The sequence below is a fragment of the Gopherus evgoodei genome, chromosome 7, assembly GCF_007399415.2.
Source record: "Gopherus evgoodei ecotype Sinaloan lineage chromosome 7, rGopEvg1_v1.p, whole genome shotgun sequence".
Lineage (NCBI taxonomy): Eukaryota > Metazoa > Chordata > Testudines > Testudinidae > Gopherus > Gopherus evgoodei.
This window is the reverse complement of record NC_044328.1, coordinates 45,751,201-45,763,529: the sequence shown is the minus strand read 5'-3', so window position 1 is coordinate 45,763,529 and position 12,329 is coordinate 45,751,201. Positions and strand designations below refer to the sequence as shown.

The 12,329-nt window shown below is 38.2% G+C and overlaps 1 protein-coding gene across 1 annotated transcript in view; it reads left to right on the top strand.

Moving 5' to 3' along the window:
* Positions 1–12,113, top strand: part of MYPN (myopalladin) — a 122,389-nt gene extending 110,276 nt beyond the window's left edge. The window contains 3 exon segments of the mRNA XM_030570702.1: positions 112–277; positions 4,679–4,812; positions 9,734–12,113. Of these exon segments, the coding sequence (XP_030426562.1) occupies positions 112–277; positions 4,679–4,812; positions 9,734–9,903 (470 nt within the window). The 3' untranslated portion in view covers positions 9,904–12,113.
* Positions 12,114–12,329: the final 216 nt, after the last annotated feature.

The following is a 12,329-nucleotide window of genomic DNA, read 5'->3' as shown; positions in this document are numbered from 1 at the left end:
AAGGCCTAAGAGGTCATAGGAATCATTTTGGATGGTTTGTTTCCAAATGGTTCAGTGCAAAAGACTAAATAAAGTCATCGACGCACAGTAATTTTTCCTCCTCCTTTCCAGCAAAGGAAGTCAAAAAAGCCCCAGCATTCCTGGAGAAGTTACAGAATTGTGGCGTGCCTGAAGGGCACCCAGTCAGATTAGAAGGCAGAGTGATTGGAATGCCACCACCAATATTCTACTGGAAGAAAGACAATGAAACCATCCCTGCAAACAGAGAAAGGATGAGGTATTGTACAGTCATTCATACAGTTAATGTCACCTTGAGACTGGGCTGATTGTTGGCATGAAAGTTTTGTTGTCAGAGCAGGTTTTGTCCTCTCGCTAGATGAAATTTATTTCACCCACTTAAAGCCTAAGGAACTGGTCTTTAGTATGAAGAATAAGGGAATGAAATCCACTTCCCCAATTTGGGATCCGGGTGCAGAAGTGCAGCACAGCTCCCTTCACCCCACAGCCATTGCTCCAGCCAATAGACTAGTATAGTGGTGAAAGTGGTTTTGGGCCACTTGCGTAGTATGTTATTTATACTTTATCACCACAGATCCTATTGCCCCTTCCCATACTGACCACAACACAGTCCTCTGCTACATGGGGCCAGTTGTAAAACAAGTATATGCCTTTCTGGCAATACATAATCCATCCTTGAAGGGTTTAAGAAGTACCTTGAACTGTGCCTTTGTACCAGGATGAATTTCATCCCCCTTGCCTCTCAGTTCTTCATCACCTTCATTGTGCCTGCTGCTCAGTGCATCCTACCAATATAGGCATCAGCACTTCACTGCCATAAGCTTTTCAATTTAACAATATAATTTTGTATTTAAAGATGAGCTTCTCTTTTATATTTATGTCCGTTTTGCTTTTAAAACTAAACTCAAAAGAGATCAGCTGGCTGAGCTGTGAGTAAAGTGCTGCTGGGATCCAACATTCCAATGGTCATTTAATCTTTCAAATTGCCTTTTTACTGGTAGATTTGGGGGGAAATCATAAATGATAATGAACCTTTATTAAGAGGATTTTTAAAGCAATATCTCATTCTAGGATAAGAGGGAAATATTTGATTTAACTTTTAAGAGTATAGGCAATTATTATACAAAATATGAAAATCACAAGTGAGCTACAGCTCAGTTTACATAGTGGACTAAAATGTAATACAATACATTGTAGGCATAAATAAGAAAGTCGAGCTCATTATAATCACAGAAGTCAGAGGTGGAAAACCATATAGGTCCTGTCTTATTGCTCACCCAGCTACCAACCTAGGAATGTACTGTACAGTATATTATAGCCACTGCCTTTTTCAGTCTAGTTTTAAATATCCCAAGAGATGGGGCTTCCACCCCTTCCCTTAAGACACTAGTCCACAGCCTAATGGATCTCCTTTTCAGGAAGTTATTTATTTATTTCATCCCATTACTTGCAGTTACATACACATTCTGCCCTTTTCCACCCTAAATAATGCCTCTTCATTCATGTTTCCCAAATACTGGCTGGCTAGCATGCAGCAGAGGACTCCAGAATCTGCAACTAGAAGTGGAAGGATAAGAGGCAGAAGGTGGCAACCCAGATTTGATCTCTCCCAGAACTCAGAGGAGAGTTCTGTAGGTCCTGCCACAGAAGGGATTAGCAGGGCAGGATCAAGCAGTCAAGAAGTGTGGTCTCCGTGTTTGAGTGCACAAACTCCTTGCCCCCAAACTGGCATCTGTCTACACTCCAATCCTTGGTGCAGATTTATTCCTGCTCTGGACAGGAATACTCCTCCCTTAATACAGAGACACACTACTAGTCTGCAGCATTAATATGCTTCCATTTTTGTGGCCCAGCAATACTGTTCCAGAATTTGGCCTTTGGCATTAAACACCTTCCACATAGTCACAGCCAGTTCTGTCCCCTCTTAGTAGGGTGACCAGACAGCAAATGTGAAAAATCGAGATGGGAGTGGGAGCGGTAATAGGAGCCTATATAAGAAAAAAAGACCCAAAAATCGGGACTGTTCCAATAAAATCAGGACATCTGGTCACCCTACCTCTTAGTTATTCCTAAGCATAATTAACTTTTAAATCATTCCTCATGGGGAATCCCTCCAGCCTTCTAACTGATATTGTTCCCTCTTTGGATTTCTTCCAAGTAGTTAGTATCTTTGATATTAAGATTCCTAGCAGAGATCTCATCAGTGCTGCAGATAGAATAATTATTTTTCTCTTCCTTAAAACAAAAACTCTGCAAAGCACAATTGCACTTTTTTTTTGCCAATAAAATTCTAGAAACTTTAATTTCCCCAATGTTTGAAGAGTGCAGACAAGTAAAGGTTCAATTTTATATTGTAGATTTTAAAATAATGTTCATTATTCATACAGTGACAAGAAAATTTGCATTAAGTATCTGCTTAATTTTTTTTTAAGTGAGCATAAAAGTGGCTGTGTCAGACATTAAATCCACCATCAGATAAACTCAGCATCAGCAAATAGGCTTGGGCTTGTAACAAGTGCTGGTTTTGAAGCCTTGTATTTTTTTTGTGGGCAATAGCAGCTAATTTTCTCTCAGACAAGATAATTTTTTCATGCATTCACTTTTTAGTACAGATGGGCCCAATACCAGAATATTCAGATTATGATTTTTTAATACCTTGAAGTTCAGATCCAGAGTTCCAGTTTAGCACATGAAAGATTTGGGCTCAAGCCCAGGTACAGATTTCAGTCCACATTTCTAAAACTCAGAAGTGTTTGGAATCCAGCATTTTGGCTCAAATACATCACTGCATTCTAGCTGAATAAAGAAAATTTGCTATAAAATATTTCCTTGACTTTGTTTAGCTTAGAAAATTAATTATATTTTATTATTTCTTTGCCACCATTCCTACTCGTCTGTAAATCTGTTAGTCAATATAATGTTTGAATTAGATTCACAGTCTATTAGTTCAACATGGAGTCATTGGCTCCCTGCTGGTTATTCTGTTAAATAGTTAAAAACAGGATGGAGCTCTGTCCTGGTTTGCCTCATTTTTAATTAATTTGGGAGAAATTCTCAACATCCACAGGAAGTCTGAGTATTTGTCCAATCTGTGGGACTGCTCTGCGAGGCCTGCCCTACACAGCTGCTATTTCAGCCTATCATAAATCCAACCCCAGCCCTTCAGTACCACCTGTGCAGTGTTAAGATGCCTGGATCCACATGAACATAAAATGTCAGTCCTTTTCCCTGGCTCATCCCCCTCTTGCAGCAAGCTTATCTTTTATGCTGGCCTGCATGAGGCCAGGAGACCCTTTCTGCAGTGGGAAGAGGGTATGCAAGTAACCTGTTACACAGCTAATGTGTCCCTTGTACATCAGCATAGCCCGTATGGGTGAGTTAAGTGGGGTAATTGAACAACAGTGATTGTTACCCTTTAGGAATACTGTTCCTACGGGAGCTGGCCAGAAAATGGAATTTCCATCACCTAGGAAATTCAGAAGGTTTGAGATTTTGTTTCATTCTGGATCAGAACAAAACTGTGAATCTCAGATTTTCCTGAGAAACTGAATATTCCCATTTGGAAATATGTCATTGCTGCCTATCCTTGTTTTTCCTGTCTGCCATTGCTGTTGCTGGGGGGGGGAGGGGAACTCCAGGGCTGATAATAGGAGAGGAGAGGGGGAGAAGAGGGAAACGTCCAGGGTGATGAGAGGAGAGCAGCCCAGAGTGCAAATTCATTCCAGTCCATGACATCCTGCCTTGTGAGCTGCTGAGAACCTGGAGAGGTGGGCAAGTTTGCAGGAAACCAGGCAGGTTTCCACTGGGCTTTTGCTGAAATCAATAATTCCCCTGGAACGTTTCAATTTTACTGAATCTGCATTTTCCAACAGAAAAAACATTTTACAGCAAAATTTCCAACCAGCTCTAATTACTACCTTTATGAATGTTTTCCTCCAGGATTAATATTACAATTTTGCTGCCATTTCATATATTGCATCTCCAGTTTCTGCATTAGAAAAATAAATACTTTACAACTGTTTTAAATGGGTTTGCACAGGTATAACTAATTGGAACTTACTAACAATTCTATAGCTGATGCATAATAAAGAATAAAATCCAGCTTACTCTCTCTTAGGGCTTGTCTACACTATTTGCTGGATCAGCGGGTAGCGATCGATCCAGCGGGGGTTAATTTATCACGTCTAGTATAGATGCGTTAAATCGACTGCTGAGCGCTCTCCCATTGACTCCGGTTCTCCACCAGAATAAGAAGCGCAAGCAGAGTCAACGGAAGAGTGTCAGCCGTCGACTTATCGCAATTAAGACACCGCAGTAAGTAGATCTAAGTATGTCAACTTCAGCTACGCTATTCACATAGCAGAAGTTTTGTACCTTAGATTGACCTCGCGCGGTAGTGTAGACAAGCCCACAGTTGTGATGGCTCTGCAGGGCTGAGAGGAGTAAACAAATATTTGAATCACTAGAATGAACAGATCAGACTCCAAGAACATGCAAGGAGCAGATGTGTTGAGTATGAAGTTGCTGCTTTTATAGATGTCTTCAGGGTAAAGCTGCACTCTAAGACTATGATTTAGTATTTATTTAATCTATGTGATGTTAAACCTAGACAGCAGATGCACACTTGAGAAATACTAATTCTGTACACTTATTTTTCCAGTATGCATCAAGACACAACAGGATACGTATGCCTTTTGATTCAACCTGCCAAGAAAGTAGATGCTGGTTGGTACACTCTGTCCGCGAAAAATGAAGCTGGTATTGTTTCATGCACTGCTAGACTTGATATATATGGTAGGTGTCCTATTATTGACTGCTAATTAAAACAAAGCAAAAAAAACTTACGTTGTTCGGTTCTTATTATACTTTGCAGTTCTTGCTGAAATCTTTTCATTGACATTGATGACAATTGAATAGACCCATTATTAGTATAGGGTCACAGGTATCAGAGGGGTAGCCGTGTTAGTCTGGATCTGTAAAAGCAGCAAAGAATCCTGTGGCACCTTATAGACTAACAGACGTTTTGGAGCATGAGCTTTCGTGGGTGAATACGAAGTGGGTATTCACCCACGAAAGCTCATGGTCCAAAACGTCTGTTAGTCTATAAGGTGCCACAGGATTCTTTGCTGCTTTTATAGGGTCACAGTATGTTAGCAGCCTAATATGGCCACAAAGTGGAGTAAGAACCACACACACCTTGCATGGCCATATTAGCACTCTTGCATCACAACTTGGATGCAGGTGAGAGATAGAGCAGGAGCTGTGCACCAGACTCTGGAGATCTGGGTTCACCTCCCAGTGCTACTGCAGCCTGGGTGACTTGGGCAAATCACTTAAACAATCTGTTTCTCAGTTCCCCATCTGTAAAATGGGGATAATACTTCCTCTGTCCTGTTTATTTTTACTATAAAAATCTTTGGAGCAGAGACTTGTCTTGCTACATTTTTGTACAATGCGTAGTTACAATGGGCTCCTGATTTCTCTTAGGGCCTCTAGGCACTACCATAATACAAATAAATAATAATAAACAGTTCCTTCTGAGGAAGCAAAGCTATGCATCACCTCTTACACCAGGATAAGCAGACATAGGTCAGGGGTGAGCAAACTTTTTGGCCTGAGGGCCACATCTGGCTATGAAAATTGTATGGGGAGCCATGAATGCTTGATTGCAGAGGGGGATTCTATGGGGTATAGCATGGGTGGGGATGTGTATGTGTGTCTCTATAAAGGATGTTACCGAGGTGGGACTCATGAGGTGTGGCATGGGCGGGGACTCTACAGGGGAGGTACCGGGGATTCCTAGGGGCCCTGCTGGCAGTGACACCAAGGAGGCTGTACCAGGCACTACCATGGACGGAGGCATCCTAGCTGGGACAGGTGCGGCCCCTGGGTGGTTTCAAGGCTCTTAAGGATGGGGCTGTAGGAGACCAGGAGGGGATTGGGTGCACTGCCACATAAATGGGCTGCCATGTAAGGATGGGGTTTCAATCCCAGAAACAGCGCAGTGAAGTCACACCTGTGCAGTGTGGCTCTGCGCATGCCGGAAGATGGTGGAATTATGAGTTGAGGGCTGGGGATCACCAGGCAGGCAGAGTGGGGCAAGCCCCCGACCCCATTCCCTGGACAGAGCTTGACTGCTGGATAAAAACCATCCGATGTGCCAGAAGCGGCCCACGGGCTGTAGTTTGCCCACCCCTGCCATATGTCATACCCTAATAAACCATTTTTTGTTCTTCAGTTAATTCATTTATAGAGTAATTTCATAATATATAGCAAGGTAAATGTGACATTTTTATATGAAATAAAGATCTCATTGCATCTCAATTAATGACCTGATATACATGCAATTTAATAAACAATGTTACATGCAATTTACTAAATAACTTCACAAGAAAACTTTTTGTTAATCAGGTTTTACTGCAAGATGTGCAATAAACAATACAGAGATAAAAAAAGAAAGTCAGATACACTCCGTTTCCACTGATTTCATTTGGGGACAGGATCAGCACAAATATAATCAATTACCTGCATAAACATTAGAGACTTCTAAGATATACATTTATGGAGAGAAATTTCAAATGGAAACAGGTTTTGGAACCATAAGGTTACTTTCTGCATATATAATTAAATGAAATCATTGAGTCAAGCAGCAATGTTCATTCTTTCTGAGCATGGCCCTTTTCTCCATTGTCTAGATCTCTCAGATTTTATTAGTCAGTTTTCCATTTAGGCAAGTGAGAATTACGCAGTTCTCAAGCTAGAACAATTTGAGAAGCCAAAGGAACTGAATAAAATTGGTGTATTTTTCTATCAGAGTTGCAGTCCATATTAAAAAAAAAAGTCTGTCTTGGCTTTATGAAAATGTCCAGTAGAAGATGGCAGGGATGCAACCATTAGAGCTCCATAGCAAGTACTCTAAAAACTGATTAGGCCACTGAACAACCTTGGCAATAAAATCAATCTGGCCTCTGTTGAAGTCAGTGACTTAACGCTAAAAGGCTCCTTTAGTCTTTAGCAGTCCAGCACCCTCCTTTTTTCCTCCATGTCTTTATGTTATAAATTCATTCATTTTGATCGAGTTAGAAAAGAAAATCTTGAATGTAAGATTAGGTGCAAATTCTGGTCTTTCAAAATTTGTTTGTTCACTAATAGTCTTTTCTACAAGTAGGTATCTGAGCATTTCATTTGATTTATCAACCACTTTGTATGCTTCCACAAGAGCATATAGAGCCACCATGCACAGTTCATCTGGCATAGAACACTCTGTCTGAAACTATGATATTTAGCAGCTATGAACCCTTAGATGAAAGTGAATGCCTATTGTAATAATAGCATAGCCATTATCTGTAGCTGGTAAGGTATTAAAAAACGTTTATCCTGAATGCCTAAACTGTGTAATAAGATAGCTCTCATACACTTCGTAGACCGTCTCTCTGCAGCATTAGCCACAAACTGAGAATTCTCAATCCTTTTAATCTACATTTTAAAAGGAATTACTAGACTACGGTAGCTGGGAAAAAAAGAAAACAGGCAAGCTGCCAGTGCCATGGAATTAGTCCACATCCTTGTCAGTTTCTGCCATTCAGTGGGCTTATGGAGAATTGCATTTTATACTTTATTAATGCTTGATGATAGACATAAGGAGCCAGAGAGAGATTGGAATATTTAAAAAAGATTTAAATACATTTATTTAAGCTTCCCATATTTTGAAGGAAATATAAATAGCAGACACCTAAAGAGTTCAAACCATAAGAATAGAATGGAATTGTTTAGGTGGTCCAATTAAGAGAAATGACATAAGAAAATTTGGACTGAGTATCAGAAAACAATTTTCTAAGAGACTCTGTGGAAAATCTGCCAAGGGAAGTGACAAAAGCCTCATCATTTGTGCCATTTAGAACTAAGCTAGAACAAACCGAGAAGAGGACAGTCCTGCAGTGTCAGGTGGGTGTGATAGTTAATAGTCTTCTCCAGCTTCAGTGTCTCCAATTCAGTGAACCTCAAATTTTAAAGAAAAAAATATGTATAATCAAACACAAAGGGTATCATCTGGGAAGAAACCTGTTTGAGACTGGCAGAAAGAAAAGGCTGTTTATCCAAAACAGTCTGAATCTTAAAGGCTAGAGTTAAAGTTCAGTGCAGAAAAGGGATTTAAGGATTCTACTTTTGTGTAACAGTTATTTACAGGTGTCCCACATAGTGCTGCTCATCCAGCTACTATAATGCTGCAGCCTAAATATTTACTGTGTTCTTACGTATCCCAGAAATCATCTATTCTACAACTCTGCCCCAATTTCCTGTAAATCTTTTTATTGATTTTACTATTCTTTTATTTATTTACAAAAAAACTCTTACAGTGGACCCAAGCATCTCTCCCGTGATTAGCCGCTTTGTTTTTCTAATAGAAAAGTGTTGATTATATCTGCCAATTGTCTGTTGTTATACCCTAAAAATCCCTATGATGTTTGAATATGAAATGATTGATTATAAAGTCTTTAGATATTGCATTTGTCAGATATGGAATCAACTACATGTCAAAATTTAAGAAGATGAATCTGCTTTTTAAAGGACACTCTTTCCAAATGGGTTTCAAAGATGCACACCGACTCTTGAATTTGTGCATCCAACTAGCACACAGATACACAAATGATTTCTGGTAGAAAGATGTTTGTCACATGTGTGCAAAATGGGAGGTTTTGTACACAAAAGTAGTCTTATTAAGGTGTTGAAAGAGGCTGTGTAAAGTGGTTTGAGAACTACATTGTTATAGTATTATTAACTTCAAAAAAGTTCAATGTTACTTTTAAATGTGCAAGTACAAGCTGTATGTGTATTTTAATATCACTGAATCTAATTAACTGTTAGCAACTAGATTTATAATTACATAAAGCAATATCAGAGGGTAGCCGTGTTAGTCTGGATCTGTAAAAGCAGCAAAGAATCCTGTGGCACCTTATAGACTAACAGACGTTTTGGAGCATGAGCTTTCGTGGGTGAATACATGACATGCATCTGAGGAAGTGGGTATTCACCCACGAAAGCTCATGCTCCAAAACGTCTGTTCGTCTATAAGGTGCCACAGGATTCTTTGCTGCTTTTATAAAGCAATATATTTCCTTTTATTTTGCTTAATAACTTGATTAACAAATTGATAATTTGTTCATAATCAGTCACCTAAAGTAGCTGCAATGAAAATTAGAGATGGACCAAAGTCAGAACTATCTATCTTCAAAAAATTGGGAAGGATTTTTTTTGTGTGGAGGTTTTGGGGGGAGGAACTGGGATGGAAATCACTGCTGAGGGAGATTTCTGGTTTTGTTGCTGTCTATTTGCTGATCCACAAACTTACTATTGATTGTAGTGCTTACAACCATGAGTAGGCTCAGTGGGCGAAATCCTGATCCTATTGTAGTCAATGGTAATTTTGCTATTGAATTCGGTAGAGCCAGGATTTCACCCACTGGCTCCAACAGGACTTTGCATCATTGTAAGACACTGTACTTGAGGATATCTAAAGGAACAGACCCAACATTGGTAATAGGTTTTTTGTTGTTGTTTTTTTTTAAAGGACTTGAGGGGTTCCCATTTAGAAACGTAAAAAGCAGCACTTTCCAAATGGGTGTGAAAATTTCCATTGGCTTTTTAGATATATGTTAAAATAAATGTGGACTTGACTTAGAATTATGTTTTCTCTTCATTGTTTTTGTTTCTTCAGCCCAATGGCACCAACAGATACCACTACCAATAAAGTTTCGACCTAGTGGTGGCCGGTATGCAAACCTCACTGGTCAAGGACTCGACATTTTTTCTGCCTTTTCAGCTGTTGAAAGTCCAAAGTTGTTTTCATCCCCATCCCAGAGCGTGGTGGAAAGTGAAGAACTTTAAAAACCTACAGTTCCAATTATACCCACAGAAATATTAAACTATAATAATAATAAAAAAAGAGCGAGAAGGTACAAACCAAGAGACTCAAGGTTTACAAGCAACTTGTTTTTAGTAAGTGTTCTGCTGCTGGAATTGCTATAAGTTACATATTTTACAAGATGTCTGCCTTGTATTTTACTCCAGTATGATTGTGGTATAGAGTGTAGCGCAAAAAGTTCAGTACTATGTCTTTTTCTGAGAATCTCAGAGTGAAGAGACATAGTTTTAGCACTTAAAAATCAACACCACTTTTTAATGCTTCGGTTAAAGCTCCTGTAACAAACAAAGTTAAGAATTTGTGGTGTTTAACTGGATACTGCCAATGAAAGGACTGACACTGTGATAGAGAATAAAGAATGTGACTTTGAATGTAATCCTAAAAGGATTTGCATAAGGAAAAGAAAAGAAGTTGGAACATAATTTTTGTACGCGATCATAGTAGATAAGACTATATAAACATAGCATTTCATGGAGGTACAGCTATATACAGTATATATTTATATTTGTGTGTGTGTGTACAAACCATGCCGTGTGTACTTATGGTGTTTTGAAACATACAGTAAAATATAAGGCATGTGCTTAGGACATTAACACATGAAACTAAACATCCTATATTGTATGAGGCACATACTGTAGAGATCACAGCTGAAACTACTGTATATTTCCATGTATGCTTCATATTTGTTCCTCCTCAGTTTCAGTGACTCCCTGATTTTAAACACAGAGTACTGTTCTTATAACTTTATGATTTTTAAATTCAAGTCTCTTTCCATGTGAGTTTTTGACATGCCTTGACAAAAAAAAAGCACATCATATGGCTCTTTTGCTAAACTGACTAAACTGTGGCCTGGTGCAATTAAAACTTCTTTTGGGATCATTTAGAAAACGTAATCACAGGTAGAGTTCCTACTATTAAAACGGGAAAATGTATCTGTAACATGCATAGAAGGTTATAATATTTAAGAAACACAGTGGTTAGTATAAACAACTAAAGTAAGTTTTGTATCCTGATAAATAGTTGGTAAACCAGGGAATGCTATAGGGGTCTATAACGAAGGATATTTAATAACAGCACTAAACAAACACTTTCAGTATATTTCTCTTTTACATAATTTTACTGACAACCTTCTGACCCCAATGGTTAGAGGTTAGGAATGTATATTATGATTTCCTACACATGATTTGGACTTTATTTTCAGCAGTTCTAACTCACTACTTTAAATTTGATCAGGGACAGCCCTGGGGTCCTAACTAGAATCATACAGGGGCTTAAACATCACATTTACAGATGCTGTAATTTTAGGACTTATTTGGCTTGCTTTGCAATTCAGTGCTTTTTCACAGTTTTAAAGAAAAGGTACTAAATTCAGAGAGAGAAAGAAAGAAAGAAAGAAAGATTAAAGCAAGGAGAAACTACACTTTTTAAAAAAAAATTACCATTGAAAATAAAATGTGCCTACATTAGAAGTGTACATGCACTAAATATGAAAATATAAAGGCACAAGAGTTAATGGGGCACTGGGTATATTAAGACATTGGGAAGGAGATACACGGTGTTTCACTGTTAGTAACACATAGGTTAGATTTGAAAGCGACCTATCTGAGAGCCATCTAGGATTCAGATCAAGTGAAGATGTGGTGATGGTGTATTTCCTAGTAATGTTTCTAAAAAGAAAATAATTGGATTTTATAATTTAAATTAATGCAGTTTATGGATTTCTTTTTTAAGAAAGGCCAAATTCTGCGCCCATCTACAACTCTGAAACCTCCCGCTATTTCAGCAGTGTAAATAAAAAGCAGATTTTAATTTAACATAAAATTCTACAGCAATTGTAGCACTTTATATACATAGAAATAATCAAGCTATAGTGCACTGTCAGAAACTTTACTGAATATCTTTAGGCTTGACAGAATTTGATTTTTTTTATGATTTCAATGGATAATGTATAGTTAAGCATTTAAAAAAATTGTATTCATTTAAATTTCCACAGTTGCACAAAATTATGAGTTTTAAGCATTTATATCAATTTAAATGTTCACAGTTGCAGAAAATCGGGGCGAGGAGGCTCAGACGATAACTGCTTGATGACAATACATTAAGATTCAAAAAGTTAAAGCTTTTGAAACACAAACTGTCAACATGTACAAAGTATCTCACGCAGCATTTTTTTTTTTTTACTTTGCCTTATGTAAACTTCAGTTATCAATGGAAATTTTTTTTTGCCAGTCTGTGTATGGTGAAATCAATATTTATTGATAAAAATCTAACCCTTTCAAGCCTAAATATATAGACTAAGTTATTAAATAATATAAACTCAGAAATTAAATCTGCACAAACGTTTCAGGTTGAGAAGAAATGAATGAATCCTCCTTTATTAGGTAGTAGG